General features: G+C 38.0%; 1 protein-coding gene across 2 annotated transcripts in view; it reads right to left on the bottom strand.

The window, feature by feature from the left end:
* Positions 1-18,441, bottom strand: part of LOC108698386 (teneurin-1) — a 405,073-nt gene that overhangs the window by 113,039 nt on the left and 273,593 nt on the right. For both annotated transcript variants that reach the window (XM_041572726.1, XM_041572725.1), the window contains 2 exons: positions 16,066-16,260; positions 15,660-15,860 (listed from right to left, as the gene is read on the bottom strand). In XM_041572726.1, the coding sequence (XP_041428660.1) occupies positions 15,660-15,860; positions 16,066-16,260 (396 nt within the window). The remainder of the gene's footprint in view (positions 1-15,659; positions 15,861-16,065; positions 16,261-18,441) is intronic.

The following is an 18,441-nucleotide window of genomic DNA, read 5'->3' on the forward strand; positions in this document are numbered from 1 at the left end:
AGAGTCAATTGTGCACTATTTATCAGAGTAATTTAAACAGTTGCATAAGAGCACCCCGCAAGAACTTGCAAATGCATTTTTTCTTATGGAGACTTTTTTGGTCTCTGTGACTTTGTGACTTTTTTTATTGCAGCAAATTTTTCTTATGGCAAATTTTTGCCGCAGTTTTGCCAAAAAATTTGCAGATGGAGAAATGCGGAATTTTTGCCATGAATTCATGGCTGGTGAAATCTGCAGTTATAATATGGGACATTACTTTACTTCTATAGCTGGATGTGAACCTCATACACATTAATTATGTCTCCTTCAAATTTCAGGGACTAATAGGGGTCCTTTAGGCCCACCCACATTAGCATGATTCTGGACAAGAAGATACATATGGCAACATTTAGGAGGCTGAGCATTAAGAGCAGCAATAATTCCCAAAAGGCAAAAATTTATATATCAACATAAATCATGCACAAGCATTGCTAATGCTCTATTGTTTTCACATTTGCTCATGTCTGTTTGCAAAGAGCCCAATTCATATTCTACCAGACTTGTTTCTCACAATGAACATTTACTCGTTCCTTGGTATTTACTGCAAATACATCTGCATGCATTATATTAACAAATTCTGATCTCTTCAGATAAACATATTTCACTTAGATATGTTGCCACGCCAACAGTTAGAAATAATCTTTAGCCATTTGCAATGATGTTCCACTCTACTGAATAGCCCATTTATAGTTAATGTATTTTATCAGAACTCAAAGTCTTGAACGTTGCCTGTTTATGGAAGAAGTTAAACAGAAAAATCACAAGGACACTGCAATGATTATTTTCTGCAATGGCTGTCAATCTGGATCGGAATGACTGTAGAGTTGATGTTGCTCACAAGTAAGTAATAAATAACCATGCTGGGCTTGCTTTTACCAATGACCCAATACAGAGAACTCATTCGACAGTATAAGGTTTCTCTTAACATCTTAAAGGTCATGTAAAATATACATGGCAGCTGTAATGCTGGGTCTAGCAAAGCTCCTATAGATCTAAACACGTGAATTCGATTTTCTATTTTTTTCTCATTTATAACCAACTGATTTGGAAATTAAAATGCTTCTGAGACCTATTTTCTCTGATAGCTCATGAACCTCTGCTGGATCTGGGGTTAATTCCCTAAGCAGGTGATACCTCCCTCCAGAGCCCATCAGAGGAGATAGGATTCCTTTGCGTAAAGGCTTCTGATTGTTGAAGACCTCTGCATTGGGAATTAACCCCTCGGAGGAAAAATATTTATTATTTAATATTTTTCAACTGTCTTTTTCTCTCAAAATAGACCGATAAAAATAAAATGCATGGCAAAATAGCTCATGGGGAGAAGCTTCAGTCAATTAACCTCTTTTTTATAGGCTTTTCATTCCCTTCAAGGCTCAGAGTTCCATGGAGATGATTGGGTCGGGCAGAAATTCAGCTGCCAGTTTGACTCGCATCATTCAATTTCGGCTAATTCTGTCCTGAACATAATTATTCTACAAATAGAAAGAGCAATAAAAGTTCACAGAATAATTGCAATGCACATGGAATCAAGATTTTAGAAATGTGTGATCATGAAAAGACTTTAACTATCACCGGGTTACACTCTGGAAGACTCATAAATTGCTAAGCAGCTTTGTAAGTCATGTTAAATGTACTGCATATATGTTTACATAGTAAGTTAGGTAATAAAGACACACTTCCAAGTCTATATATAACCTGCCTAAATGTTAGTTGATCCAGAGGAAGGCAAAAAAAAAAACCATCTGAACCTCACCAATTTGCCTCAAAGGGGTAAAAAATCCTCCCTGACTCCAAAATTAGGGATGAAGCGAACGTCGGAAAAAAAGTTCGCGAACATATTCGCGAACTTGCGCAAAAACGCGAGCGGTTCGCGAACGGTTCGCGAACCCCATAGACTTCAATGGGAAGGCGAACTTTAACATCTAGAAAAGACATTTCTGGCCAGAAAAATGATTTTAAAGTTGTTTAAAGGGTGCAACGACCTGGACAGTGGCATGCCAGAGGGGGATCAAGGGCAAAAATGTATCTGAAAAATCTGCCTGTGTGTGCTTGGAAGAGATAGTGTAGGGGGAGAGCTGTTAGTGATTTCAGGGACAGATGATAGTAAGTTTGCTGGCTAGTAATCTGCTTGATACTGCTCTGTATTGGAGGGACAGAAGTCTGCAGGGATTTGAGGGACATTTTAGCTTAGGTAGCTTTGCTGGCTAGTAATCTACTGTTCTCTTTAAACAACTGCCATACGTTGACCTTGTAGGCATTGTTTGCCCAGTTTTTTTGGACGCAGCCACTGAAGCACAGTTGCCAGAAAAAATATGCCATATAAATGCTGAAAATAGTAATTTTTCGCCATACGTTGACCTTGTAGACATTGTTTGCCCAGTTTTTTTGGTTGCAGCCACTGAAGCACAGTTGCCAGAAAAAATATGCCATATAAATGCTGAAAATAGTCATTTTTTGCCATACGTTGACCTTGTAGGCATTGTTTGCCCAGTTTTTTTGGTCGCAGCCACTGAAGCACAGTTGCCAGAAAAATATGCCATATAAATGCTGAAAATAGTCATTTTTTGCCATATACGTTGAGTCAACGTATGGCAAAAAATGACTATTTTCAGCATTTATATGGCATATTTTTCTGGCCTCTGTGCTTCAGTGGCTGCGGCCAAAAAAACTGGGCAAATAATGCCTACAAGGTCAACGTATACACTACTACAGCGGTGGATACGGATTACGTAAAATATATTATGGCTGCTTGAAAAAAGTCACTCCGGTGTTTTTTCTGGAGACGGTAATATTATGGATATTTAGACAGAATGTGAACAAGGTCACACAGCTAGATGGCGGGTTGAAGAAAACACTGTGCAAATAATGCCTACAGGGCAAATAATGCCTAAAAGGTCAACTTATACACTACTACAGCGGTAGTAAAATAAAAAAAAGTAAAAAAAAAAAAAATGAATATTAAAAAAAAAAAATTAAAGTTGGTGCTGCTGAACTACTAGGAGCAGCAGATTAGCACACCAGTCCCACTCCCCAACACTGCTAGACTAATAGCACTGGGCTCTTATAGTAGTAGTAGTAGTAGTAGTAAAACAACAAAAAAATAAATAAAAGCAGTCCTTACAAGGACTACTGTTATTGCAGCAGTCAGCAGATGAGATCAGAAGCAGGACAGCTGCCCACTGCAGCTACATACAGAGCACTGCAGTAGAAGGTAGATTACTAGCCAGCAAAGCTACCTAAGCTAAAATGTCCCTCAAACCCCTGCAGACTTCTGTCCCTCCAATAACAGAGCAGTATCAAAACGATTACTAGCCAGCAAACTTTCAACTGTCCCTGAAATCACTAACAGGCAGCAGCTCTCTCCCTACACTATCTCTTCAGCACACACAGGCAGAGTGAAAAAACGCTGCAGGGCTTCGGTTTTTATAGGGAAGGGGAGTGGTCCAGGGGAGAGCTTCCTGATTGGCTGCCATGTACCTGCTGGTCTGGGGTGAGAGGGCAAAAAAAAGCGCCAACAATGGCGAACCCAAAATGGCGAACGTCGCGCGACGTTCGCGAACTTCCGGCGAGCGCGAACACCCGATGTTCGCGCGAACAAGTTCGCCGGCGAACAGTTCGCGACATCTCTATCCAAAATGGCAATCGGGCTAGTCCCTGGATCAACTTGTACTATGAGCTATCTCCCATAACCCTGTATTCCCTCACTTGCTAAAAAGCCATCCAACCCCTTCTTAAAGCTATCTAATGTATCAGCCTGTACCACTGATTGAGGGAGGGAATTTTTATTTAATGAGAAAACAGAATATGGCACTAGTATGAAAAAAACATTGGGCTGAGTGATGACGACAATATTCATATATATACTGTAACATAAAGTAGGATTAATCAGTATCACGTAAATGTCTCTTCAGAAATATATTTGCTTTGCCACTTTGCAGAGACAGGACACAGCTACAGTTGTTTCCCTCTGGCTACCAAAAGGTATAGTTGGGAGTCCAGCCAGAAACCAATTGGGAGTGGGGACACATATCTAATGAGGTTCCAGATTTCAGGCCTGAAAAGGATGCATGTTGCCAGAAAATGGGCAGAATTTTTGGCTGATCAAGAGTTTTTCTTTTTTTCTTTTTTAAAATTGGAGCTCCATTCTGTATAGTTGTCAGGGCTCACCCCAAGGTGCCTAGGCGGGCACTAAGAGAATTAATTGGGCCTCCTAGAAGTTGAACCCTATAGTAGTAAGAGCTGCCATGATTTATGTTTGCAGCCCTAATCAAAATATCTGTTCCAAGGAAAAAAAAGTCACTGTTTACTACAAGAACACCTTTAAATCAAATGTCAGGAATTTATATCTCAAATACAAAGAGAGACACCAGTATTGAAGAGCTTATTGCATCTTCAGCATAGCTGGATAATTCTGGTTTTTAAAGATGGAGTGCATACGCCACCTTTTCACAATATGCCAAAACCTTTTTAGAATGTCTAGACCTTGACATCCAGATCTCACAGTTCATATTACATCATACTGCATTTTATATCAGAAACTAATGTCATGTCACCGCATTCCCTATTTTAAAGTTTAAGAAGCATTTCTTTGAAATTTCTCTTGCTGATCTCTTGAGGCCAAGGAATATATTCTCTCTTTAGAGATGATATTAAACATTAACCCTTGAAAGATATGATGTTTTTAAAAAAATGAGGAAGCTTTGTTGTCATACCAAATGCATTTTTTTTTTTTACAAAAGAAACGAGCTGGCCACAATTATCAGATATCAGTTTTTCTTTGATGTCCAACATTATTGTTTAAAGGCAAGCCACTGACAGCATCTTATGGCTGGAAATCTAGGGTAACTACAACTCATTACTGGATAAAAGTATTGACGATAATGTTCGTTTCCAAAGCAATACACTAATGTAGCTTAATAGGGAGACTACCTTCACCAAGTAGGTCACTGGCTCTCTGAACTAAGCAACCAGAACCAGCTACTGGTGTGGAAGCACCTTTTTTTAAAAGTGTATCCATTTTTCCCCTTCAGGTTTACTAATTTCTGTCCCATTTATCTTTTGTAAAGATCTCTGTATTGTATTACTCTGCTCCTGCAGCTTTTAGCCACCCACACACAGTTTTTTGAAAAGCTGTTTCAACTTAAGAGCTCCATTATTATTATCATTTGCTTATATAGTCCAACACATTATACAGTGCTATGCAGAGAATGTTTCAACAGCCACATTACTCCCTGCCCCAGTGCAGCTTTGAATACCATTTTCCTATACCATGTGAATACATACACACACTGGAGTAAGTTGCTTCATTGGTAAACCTTCCAGTTCTTTTGTTGGTGGTAACAAAAGGAAATGCTCACAATCCATTGAGTGGAAGTGAATTCTAGGCCCCACTCATGTGAGCCAGCAATGCTAAACATAATTCCAATATGTTGTTCAAAAGTTGCAAATATGTTCAAGAATCTAGATCCTTTCCCCCTTTTTTGTCTCTTCTTTCTTCCATTTGGGGTAGTAATTATTATATTTGGAGATAGCTTTTAATAAAATGCTTTATAAGAACTGATGTTTATGGCAAACGATGGTGATTAGAAAGGAAACATGAAGAACAATAGGTGCCCATACCTTAAGGAGAACTTTAGGAGAAATCTTTTCATTCAGTCTATTATCATTCCAGCCTGTGATAAAGTAACTGGTATAGGCATAACAGATTTGTCCTTTTCAGCCCCAACCACCCCTTATGTACAGACATTTTGATGTGTTGGTATAAAGATTTGTTATTGACTATGTAGTCCTAAAAGTCCTCCTTGATGAATGTGCACCCACTCTTCTTTAGAATCCTTGGTGCTATTTTTAATAGTCCAGATGGGAGCAAAGTCCCAATAGTATGTATCACGGATCCATCTGCAGGCTTGCAGGTTCTAGTCAGCTATATTAAAAATATAAGTGCTGTGCATATGCAGGAATTGTCTTCTTGGTGATATGGCTAATGATACATGATACTCTGAGTTTCCTTTTATTGTGAGTGCATAGAATGGCTCTTTGCTGGACTAAAAAAGTCGCGACTCTCCACACAAGGTCCGAAAATCGTACAAATCCACAATTCGTATGATCGGATCGTTGCGTCTATGGTCAGCTTAACTCTCCTATGTCTTATACAGTATCCGTGACAGTTAGAAAATAAATTGTGAAATCGACTACTAATAATATAGTACACAATCCTATAATAGATAAAGAGTCATGAGTGTGATTTTTTATTGGCTGAAGTAGCTGGACTGGGGAGCAGTTTGGAATGTTAAGTTCTTTGGTTGTGGCATTTCTCTATCCTGGTATCATGGTATCACTTTGGGATGCACATGCACTGGTTATCTTCAGCAGAGGCTGATTGTTAACATTTATAGTTTTTGAGTTATTTTGCTTTTTATTCAGCAGCTCTTCAGCCATTTCAGTGATCTGTAATCTGTAATTTGGACCCTAGGAACCATTCACTGATTTGAACAAGACACCTGAATATGAATAGGAGAGGCCTGAAAAGAAAGATGAGTTGTAACTTTAAAGAGCATTATCTTTAGATGGGGGTTAGTGACCCCCATTTGAGAGCTGGAAAGAGTCAGAAGAAGAATGCATATTATTAGAAATAATATTCGAAATATTAGAAAAATATAAAAAATTAATAATGAAGACCAATTTTAAAGTTACTCGCCCATTTTCCAACATATTAAAATTTAACATAAAGGCCCCTTCAAGAGACCTAGAAAACATTGTAAACCAGAGAGAGGCATAGAATGTTGGCATGATTTGAAGCAACAGAAAATGTTTTGAACAGTCCCCTGTGTAAAGAAGCTCTGTGCAAGAAATTTAAATGGTTGTGTATATCAGGAATTGTACAGAAACCAATTGCTTGTAGCAGAAACAGGTGGGAGGTTTAGCATTTTTCTTGCCTTGTAAGTAACTTTACAGTATATTTGTAAGTGCAAATAGGAATATACATTCCTATAACATTTAGTGCAGCACTTTAGCATTAGTAATTCCTTTGTGGTCCTTCTATAATAACGGAGGGGAAAGTCAATTTTCAGTCTGTAAAAGAAAATCAATACAACTTGCAAGACTGGGGCTGGTGATGCAGATATGAGGACTCATACTTCATTTCATAAGGTATGGGGAGCAAAATGAACTCTACCTAAAAGGGTTATGTTTTTCCCTAAGGGTACTGAGCTGTGTTTGCTTTGACATAAAAAGAAGCAGAGAACGTTTCAGCTTAGCTCTTACTGGCTACACATGGTGTGTCTTTTTATCTCATTGCTAATGGCTGAAGAGACGTTATGGCTCAAAATGAATGATCACAACTCATACAAATGCACAGAGGTATGCCACAGTATTTACGTATAAAGGCTTTAGCGGATATATACCTCTTAATGTGCTTGTGCAGTCTATCAAAGATAGAGTCAAAAGTGATATTAGGAAACATACTTGATTACATTGCTAATTAAAGGTGTGCAACTGGTGCTAAATAGGATCCAAAGCAGGAAAATAGACCATGACATTAATAATTCATAACAATAAAACTTGGCACAATTAAGCTGATTATGATGTCTGCTAAAAAAACACCCTTTTTAAATTGCCTCAATTTTGTGAAAATAAATTTTGTTTCCTTATCTAAGGGAAACATATGGGTTTTCTTGGGTTTTCTGGATAAGGGATCTTTCTGTAATTTCGATCACTACCGATTGCCTGCTAAAAATCATTTAAAAATTGAATAAACACAATAGGAGTGTTTTACCACTAATAAGGATTACTTACATAATAGTAAGTACCCTGTACAAGGTTCTGTTTTATGATTACAGAGAAAAAGGAAATCAATTTTAAAAATTTTAATTATTTGATTAAAACGGAGTCTATTATGGGGCAAATTCACTAAAGTGCGAAGGGGCTAACGCTAGCGCAAATTCGATTTACTAATGGGTGCTGGCGTCAATTCGCTAGCAAAGTGGACCTACTCTAGCGCTACTTCGCACCCTTACCCATGCGAAGTTGAAGGGACGTAACTACGCTAATTCACTAACTTGCGCATTTTACTGAACGTAACCTTTTGCGCCAGACTTGCCTTCATCACCTCAGACCAGGCGAAGTGCAATAGAGTAGATAGGGCTTGCTTCAAAAAAGTTGAAATTTTTTCTAAGTCCCAGAAAACGCTGGTGTCTTTTCCTTTTTTAAGGCTGAAAAAGATCGTAAATTTTTTTAGGGGTACCCTCCTTCCCCCCTACATTTCCTAACATATGGCACCTAAACTATACAGTGGGCACATGTATAGGGCAAAATAAAAACTCTATTTCATTTTTTGAAGCTTTCCCAGGCTTGTGTAGTGTAATGTATTTGTTGCTACATATACGTCCATGTACTTTAACTTGGCACCGTATGCAAATTAGGCATCGCTAGCGTAACTTCGCTTTGCTTGAGGAATTAATGCTAGCGCAACTTTGCTATCTTTCGCCTCCCTGAGTGCAACTTCGGATTTTAGTGAATTAGTGGTGCCCTGGCGAAACTTCGCTTGGCGAAGTGCGGCAAAGCCAACGCTGGTGCAACTTCAGAGGTAATAAAATTTGCCCCATGGGAGATATCCTTCCTGTAAATAGTTTTTTGACATCATGATCTGCACTGGACAATCTGAAAAAGTCAGGGTTTTGGTCTGATAATCCAAAAAAGTTGAGTTCTCGCAGGACAAATTCAATAAAATTTGGTTTTCAGAGTGTCAGTTGCATGATACAAATTGACACTCAATTTTGTCTCAACGTTTTGTCCCTCCCGCTTTTTTCAAGGAAAATGATACATACAGTAAATGAGTTCAATTTGTGGAAGGGAGTTTGGTTGACTTTGTTTTCATAAAAAAACTAAGATTAATTTGAGTTCTAGTAAATCACCCCCATAGGGACAGATTTATCAGAATCAAAGTTTAGTGCTTAATAACAGTGATGGGCATATAAATTGGGCAGGTATGGATTTGCTGCGAATTTTCGCATTTTGTCTTCCCTGAATAGCTTTCAGATGTAAACAGAGACATTTTTTATAACACTAGGGGGCACATTTACTTAGGGTCGAATATCGAGGGTTAATTAACTTTGATCGTTACCGCATTTAGTACGATCGAACGATCAAAGGAAAAGAACGATTAAATCCTTCGAAGGATTTTAATCCATAGATCGAACGATTTTCCTTCGATCACAAATTGCCTAGAAAGCCTATGGGGACCTTCCCCATAGGCTAACATTGATGTTCGGTAGGTTTTAGGTGGCGAAGTAGGTGGTCGAAGTTTTTTTTTAAAGAGACAGTACTTTGACTATCGAATGGTTGAATAGTCGAACAATTTTTAGATCGAATCGTTCGATTCGAAGTCGAAGTCGTAGTCGAAGGTGTTACTTATTCATTCTTGACCCTAATTTCTCCATGTTGTAATGCAATAAAAATAGCAGAAGCTAAAAAAGACCCAGGTCCACAAGTTCAACATTAAAAAAACACAAGGACAAGAGTTTCAGCCTTGTAAGTAGCAAGTTTATATGACTTAAGAGGAAGGGAACTGTCATGGAAATTCACTTACCGGAGACCACTTGAGGTAAAAAGATAAAGTTTATTTGACATGAGCTGCGTGGATTCTGAACTCACCAAGAGGCAGAATCCAGAACAAAGGAATCGCAGGCTGTTTATAGACTTTTCACGGCACACAAAGACAAGCTTTTAAGAAACTACTCCCAGAATGTTACATTGCGGTTCTGAACTCAAGGACATGGTTACACTTAACCATGAATGTCTTGAGACAGCTATTTAGGGGGGAGGGGCACGATGCTGTGGTTGAAATCTGCGCAATATAAATTCAGCCTTTACAGTTCTCCCTGTAGTTAGTTAAACTAACTGATATACAACCTAATATTTATACTAGTCAATAAAGAAATGAAGAGAAATACTTAGAAAAATGGTAACTGATTGATATATGCGAGTGAAAAATGCTACTGCACCAGTTCAGTGGGATTTGCGAGAAAACCCCTTAATTTGCTTAACTTTGACTTAATGTCTTTCTACAGTTTTCTACATTAAAAGTATCATCAGTGTTACAAATGCTGCCTTAACTATATTGCATAAACCTTCTTTGGCTAGCAGGGAGATAGTCGAACACTAAGGGTTATTTACTAAAATCTGTTTTTATTTCATTTATTTAATAAAAAAAAGAACTTGACCAAGCTCCCATCCATGATTTTACCTTATTTAACATTAAAATAACTACGAATTTATGTACAAATATTTTTATCCCAATCGCTCATATTTTCAGGTTATTGCCCAAAACCCAGAATGTCTCAGGTCATTGGGTTAAACCCACCACGATATCTTCAAATTGGGATAGGGACATCTGTCTTATACATGACCTTGACAGGTTTGAGATGTCAGGTTTTCGGATTCTGGATTCTGGGGTATAATAAATTGTGAAGTTTTTCAAAAAAATTCTAGTTTTTACCCCATAAACATGCAGGTTGAGGAGCGCACATGCTGAGTGACAGGTGAGTCCAGTCTAGGGGTAGGCAGAAGAGGTAACTGCTCAGTGCCCCCCAATCATTGTGGCCTAGGCAGCTGCCTCTTCTGCCTACCCCTAGTTCTGGCCCTGTGTCAAGTAACACTGAAAGATCTGAAATATGGCTAAAGGCCTTCCAAGTGCAATACCTATTAACCCATGGGATGTCAACCCCATTTAACTAAGAGGTGTGCAGGGACATGTTTGAGATCTTACATTACACCATGTGAGAGTGATCTACACAAACCTTGAGAAGACATAGGCTCTTTTCCGCAGACTCTCTGAGTATAGGAGTCTATGAAAATAAGATGGGCAGTGGAACAATTCAGTTTCCTTACCCTTTTTTTCTGAGCAAATGATGAAAGATTATTATATATGTATAGTAACCAGAGTATTAACATGTGGATTGGCTAATTTAGCAAATACTGTAACTCTCCTGTCATAACAGGAGTGTCAATAAATCAAACCTTTTAGCAGACATAACATTAGTGGACATAACAACATAAGAACAGTTTTGCTTATCAGTTTCTACATATTTAATATTCAGGTTTTTTAGCACATCTATGGAGTTCATTAATGTGTTATCTGCTTACCGTTCCTGTTTTCCAACTATCAGAAGGAATCTCTCATGGCTTAAGTTCCACTTTGGAATGTATCCTCAGCCATCACCTCTATAGATGATCATGCTGCCAAGGGTCCTGGACCTTTGACAAACAGATTCTTTCCTCTTGGGCTGGAGGCTCTAGTCCAACTATAGTCTTTACTCTACAAATAAGCTACCTGCCTTAGTGCCCCTTTCCTCAAGTCCCAGACAATCTTGGGGTATCCAGTGTTACCTTATGGTATTAGTTAGTACAGATGTTATAAACAGCAGGAAACAAGCAGTGGGCAGCTGCTCACTTAAACAATCTGTCAGTCCTTTGCTCTTCTCCCTCTAGTTTCAACACTTTTATATACTGGACACCTTGTTAGGACAAAAATACCTTGAGTGGTCTCCTGGGGGTCCAGGCTTCTTTGCAGCTTACCCGCTCCATGGACAACTGGGGGAGGGAGGAGTACAGTCAAGGTGTTCTTACCTTGAGTGGCCTCACATCTGCCTCGTTCGCCCCTCCCCTCCAGCTCCTCACTATAAACAGGTGCCCTCTGCGACTTGAGCTGGCCCGCATTAACTCCACCAGAACTGTCATGGAAATTCACTTACCGGAGACCACTTTAGGTGAAAATATAAAGTTAATTTGACACAAGCTGCTTGGATTCTTAACTCACCAAGAGTCAGAAACCTGAACATGGTCACTGCACACAAAGACAAGCTTGTAAGAATCTGTTCTTACGTTGTGGCTCTGAACTCAAGGACATGGTTAAACGTAACCATAAATATGTTGAGGCAACACTAACAACTTAAGGGGGACATGATGCTGAGGGTGAAATCTGTCCAATACAGATTCAGCCATTACAGACATTTCTTTCTGGCCCAACATGGCAATAATATATTTTCCTGGTGTTGCATTATTGCCTATAATGTGATTTTCCTCATTGCAAAGAACCGTGCTATATAGTGTAGTTCTATAAATAAAAGATATAAATAGATCTGCACCAAATGTTGTGCAAGTGTGGAATCTCACTGTGCATGAGCATCATATCATCAGGATGACAGCAGCCACTGCAGAGCACTTCATAAGTTCAACAAGACTTTCTTTACAATTCAGCAATTATTTCCCTTTAACTATTCTACGCTACAATTTGCATGCATTTTATTGATGTAAAATGTCATTGTTTTCTAGAGATGTAGATTACTGTGACCTTCCCTAAATAGCACATTTGGAGTGTTTATCCATTTGTGAAAGATCTTTTGTGTTAATTTACGCAAACAACACACACACACAATGATTTGAAGTTAACTTTACTTGTATAATATTTTGAATGTCTAGTTATACATTCTGCCAAGGTGAAAATTATTGTAGGCAACTTCCAGGTGCTTCGGTTGTTCGACTGTTGCTACGGTGATTGGTTTGATAATGGTTAAATAATTAAGCGCTGGAAATAATTTTCTTTCACTTGCAAATACTGACTCCCCTTCCAGGGGAGAAGCTAAAAATATCACCCCAATACTTCTGATCTAGCCAGGCTTATAACTACACTCTAACCTTCCCTCTTTCTGTGAAACAGATGGCTGATTGCTGAGGCCAGGAAAAGGCAAAGAAAGGGATAGATTTGCTAAATGGCAACATATCTTTTTAATTTATATTTCTGAAGTATTTGTGTTGGGTGCAAACAGCCAAAATTAGAAAAATAATTTCCTATAAAAGCAAATCATATTTATATGATTTTCTAAAAACTGAGTAAAGTATTCTGATTTCTGAGAATATACTATATAGGAAAAAGGAATTATTTTTTCTCGTTCAGAAAAAAAGTTCAGTTTATCTGATGTACACACATTATCAGTCATATTTGAGGAATATACAGCCTTGTTTGTAAACAGTCAACATTGGAAAATTTCTACTTCTAATATTTTTTCAAACTGTCTATCTTCTTTCTCATATATGAATATTTATATAAAACGTTCAGCATTCTTTTTGATGAGGATTTCATCCTTTGTTCCTACTCGTTGATAATTGTGTTAACGTTATTGAAACGCTATAACGAGATAGCGAGCAACGGTATTGCAGTAACATTTCAATTTCAATTGAAATTGATGTGTACAAAATATACCTTCAGGAAAGCCTTTGTCTGAAGAACAGATTCAAAAGGACATGATAATAAGAGATCATTAGCCATTGAAGATATTTATTTTTCTTACTGCAAATTTATCACAATTAGGGGCACATTTACTAAGCTCGAGTGAAGGATTCAAATGAAAAACACTTCGAATTTCGAAGTATTTTTTTGGGTACTTCGACCATCGAATAGGCTACTACGACCTTCAACTTTGACTTCGATTGAAACGATTCGAAGTAAAAATCGTTCAACTATTCGACCATTCGATAATTGAAGTACTGTCTCTTTAAAAAAAACTTTGACTACATACTTCGCCAGTTTAAACCTACCGAGGTACAATGTCAGCCTATGAGGACCTTTCCCATCACTTTTCTAAGCTTTTTTTGATGGAAGAAAAATCCTTTGATTGATCGCTTAAAATCGTTTGAATCGTTCGATTGAACGATTTTTATTCGATCGTAGGATTTGCGCTAAAATCCTTCTAATTCAATATTCGAATTGGAAGGATTTTACTTCGAGGGTCGAATTTGAGGGTTTATTAAGCCTCGATATTCGACCCTTAGTAAATGTCCCCTAGTCACTAATATGGGCAAAATGGAAAGTGCACAAAATGGGAATAATGCATTGTTTTAATAGACATAATGTTGTGTTGATTACTGCAGAGAAGGCAATTGTAAATCATTTGGAGGAAGGGTGCCAAATGTGAAGCACTCACCCTACCATACCCAATACCCTGGATCAATGCTTCTGTTAGCAGAAAACTGCACTGGCCGGGGTTCTTCTAATTGAGCGCCATGTAGTGATCCTCTTCTTCTGCTTCTTCTTTCTTCAATGCACAGGGCTGATGCTTGTGCAAAATATGTTTATTTTTGTTAAACTTTGACTTTTCACTCTACTGTGCATGGGCATGAACATCAAGAATGAAGAAGCAGAAAGATGATCGCTCCATGGTGTTCACGCAGAAGAACCCCAGGCTGGTGAAGTGTTTTGCTACCAGGAGCACCAGCCCGGGGTATCAGGTAAGTCATTACAATCACTGGGGGATGCCTGACAATGTCAAACAAAGGAATTCCCAATATTTTTATAGTTGGGAATATTTAAAAAAAGTTGAAAAAGAATTCTCAACAAGATACTTCAAAAAGGCTAATGAAATTAGTACAGGTACAGTTTCTTTTTGGAATCTTGTCCATGAGTTTTCACATGATAAACCATGAGATAACTTTTTTTCACTGAATTGAATCTGGCCCTTTGTTTTGAGCACTCACACATACAGTACACACCACTGCGCAGAGGGACTGAGAAACGCTCATTTTACCGGCCATAAGTCATATTTTTGTAAAAAGCTAACTGTTACCTTACTGTTTAGAATTATGACAAAATTTGCAAAATAGCAGTTTGTGTAGTGAGCACCTAATTATTCACAGCTTAATGCAAGCTTGTCTAGTTTGTCAAAACACTGACTATTTTATTCTATTACCTGCTTTGTTTTTTTTTTTTTTTAAACAATCCTAGGCTGAAAATTGTGCAGTACATATGGAAATAATGTATTCTTTTTTTATATAATGATGCATACTGTTATCAAAAAGGCCACCTTCAGGCACAATGTAAAATAATTTTACAAATCTGTAGACTGCAATTGCAGAGCAATGATTAATAAAGTAGATTTGAGCACAGCAGGACTATAGCACCTTTAGGGAATGTTAAACAAATATTTGATTTTTTTCTCAGAAATATGAAGCTCTGCACCCATTTGGGGTCCTGATTGATGTGGCATTTCAGTATACACTTCCCCAGTTTTAACTGGTATCTTAGTATCTACTAGTTACACAACTGATTACACTACATCCTTATCTCCACCAAGTCATATAGGATGATATGCCCACTTCATCTGAGATAAGGATGTGGTTCCATGGTTTTCCAATGATCAAGCACAACCATACCTTATCAAGATGTATGGCAAAGGCTAGGTTAGTATTTGCCAACAAACATGTAGGACTACACAGAAGTGCATGTTGATATGATGGTGTTTAATGGATTCTTGGGATTGGGAGTGGCAGGTCTTTTTTTGTTCCAGTATGTACAGCATGCTGCAAGCCTCCTTGATAAAAAAATGAGGCAAAGTGCATATTACAGAAAACAGGCACAAAGACTCGGTCTGCATTTGGCAGAGGCAGGAAGAAGGTGAACATGTGTGTCCCTAGGAAATCCCCTAGCTTGTACGCTGTTCAGATCAAGCTGTGGAGCACCAGGTAATGCAAGGCTTAGACGAGCCCTGTACGGTATCCATTGGACGTTAAGCTTGGCTATAAAAGGAACAATGTACAACAATGAAATTCTAATCTGTGTGAAAACATACCTGTAGAACAATCCGGTCCTGTCCAACGAGGCTCACAGCTGCAGGTACCACTTTCCAAGAGAAATGTTCCATGGCTAGAGCACTGTTCCTGACATAAAGCTAAAACGGTCTCACAGTTCACTCCTCCCCAGCCAGCAGAACAGTGGCACTCTCCTTGCACACACACTCCATGGCCAGAACACATGGGATCAATACAATCCTCTGCAAGAAAATATCAACATAAAATTTACAACTTCAAGTAAACATGCAAGGCTGTATAAGAAAAGTATTACATTCATTATTGGCTACATTATGCTGAAGACCTATTACAGAACTTTTTGGCTACACTATATTGGAGAACTATGCCTGTACAACCCCCCCTAAACACACACACACTACAATACAATAAAATGACAAAATTACAAACCTTCTTCACAAATCTCCCCTTTGTATCCTGGAACACAAATGCACACTCCCATTATGCAAGTTCCATGTCCAAAACAAGTTGGGTCAATACACTGCTCCTCAGGAACATCACATTCTGCACCTTTCCACCCATTACGACAAACACAGTGTCCCTTTTCATATTCTCCATTGCCACTACAGAGTACAGGGCAGGAATCTAAAAAGTAAATTAAGAAATAAAAAAAGAAGTTGAAGTTCCAACATTTTTCATCCTGTACCGATATGCCTCGCTCGTTCTGCATTCAACACTTGCATCATAGACTCTTTCCTGTGGTTCAATTTTTCCCATAATAATATTATCATAGTCTCCTTAATTATTTATGTTCTAGTACATTTCTTCTGTTTTAGTATGCTTTCTGCACTGCATGTTATTTAAAATAAAATGTTACTCTCTGTACTAAGACCTGTCTAGATAAAAAGTAAAGGCTGAATCTGGGAGGTATGGCTCAATTTACTGTATATATTATAACTTTATAGATGTAGGATGAATGCCTCAGAATTTGGAAAATGAGAGCAGTGGCCAATAAATAATATTTTGAATTTTGGTGTTTTGAATTTGGAAAAAAGGCTTTCAGAATATAATCTAGTATGCATAATAATAATCAGTGAAAGTAATCTGGGAGAGATGGCTTGTTAGCTCAGTACTGGAAAGAATGGCTCAGTGATTGAGATCTGAGGGTAGTGGCTTCAGTGGGGTCCAGTTGTGGAAAGAATAGCTCAGTGGTTGCAATTTGCATGACTAGTTTAGTGGTTGGAATCTGATTGAAATGGCTCACTAGTGGCAATCTGTCTGATTGGCCCAATTGTTGGAACCTGGTTGGAATTTTTCAGCAGTCTGGTTTGAATGACTTACAGTAGTGGTTGGAATTTGGCTGGAATGGTTCAGTGGTTGGAATCTAGCTGGAATGTCTCAGTGGTTGAAATCTAGTTGGAATGGCTCAGTGTATCTGTAGAAATTCAAATCAGCTGGACTTGCTGTGTTTTTTCCTTGAAGACATTTTATCAGTCATCCAACTGGCTTTCTCAATTCAGAATAGGATCTTTCTTCGCCAATATACCCTCTGGATTGTTGCTCCAATCAGCATAATCTGTTTATCATAATCTGCAAGGATGTCAATAATTTAGGTCCTGATTGTATTAGCAAGATTGGAGCTTTGAGGAGATATTAAACGTTCCAGGGAGAGGTGCCAAAATAGCATTGCATGTGGCGGACAAAAGATTCACACCCCTTCCCCCGCCTCTATTCAAACTTGGTTTTTCAGTTTTTACATCAATGGCTTCTTTAACACCTTTTGAACCTTGACATCTTGCATATTATGATAAACAGATTATGCTGATAGGAGCAACATTCCAGACGATATATTGCCAAAGAAAGATTTTATTTACAAATTATTCTGAATTGAGAAAGCCTGCTGGATGACTGATGAAACGTCTTCAAGGAAAAAAAATGAAAAAACACAGCAAGTCCAGTTGATTTAAATTATTTCTACAGAAATACCATGACCTGGATGAATGAGAATCTTCACAAACAAATGGCTCAGTGGTTGGAATATGATTGGGATGGATCAGTGGCTGGAATCTGTTTGGAATGGCTCAGTGGTGGGAATCTGGTTGGGATGTCTGACTTAGTGGGTGGAATATGGGTGGAATGGCTCAGTGGTGGGAATCTGGTTGGGATGTCTTAGTGGGTGGAATATGGATGATGAAATGGCTCAGTGGTGGGAATCTGGTTGGAATAGCTCTATGATGGGAATGGCTCAGTGGTTGGAATGGCTCATTGTTTGGAATCTGGTTGGGATGGCTCAGTGGATGGGATTTGGTCAGAATGGTTTGGTGGGTGAAATCTGATAGGAATGGCTCAGTGATTATGACTGATAAAGTTATATATATATATGTATATATATATATATAATACACAAAAGCCATGAATATCTTGTAAATTATATCCTTATAAACGGTGAGTTCTGATGTCATCAGTTATAAACGGTGAGTTCTGATGTCATTTCTGTCACATGACTCACTGAAACGTGTGTATTATAATAAATAAAATATGAGGATATTAGAAGTTACCTCGGAGTTCCATGACCTGTATAAAAACACTTGGCCTTCGGCCTCTTGTTTTTATATCGTCATGAAACTCCTTGGTAACTTATAATATCCTCATATTTTATTTATTATAATAATAAGAGGAGGTACTTTATTCACTATATATATATATATATATATATATATATATATATATATATATATATATATATATATATATATATATATATATATATATATATATATGTACAGTATACCTGTATATTTCTTTTGCTGCCTATTCAAAATGGGA

This window comes from Xenopus laevis, chromosome 8L (genome assembly GCF_017654675.1).
Source record: "Xenopus laevis strain J_2021 chromosome 8L, Xenopus_laevis_v10.1, whole genome shotgun sequence".
Classification (NCBI taxonomy): Eukaryota; Metazoa; Chordata; class Amphibia; order Anura; family Pipidae; genus Xenopus; species Xenopus laevis.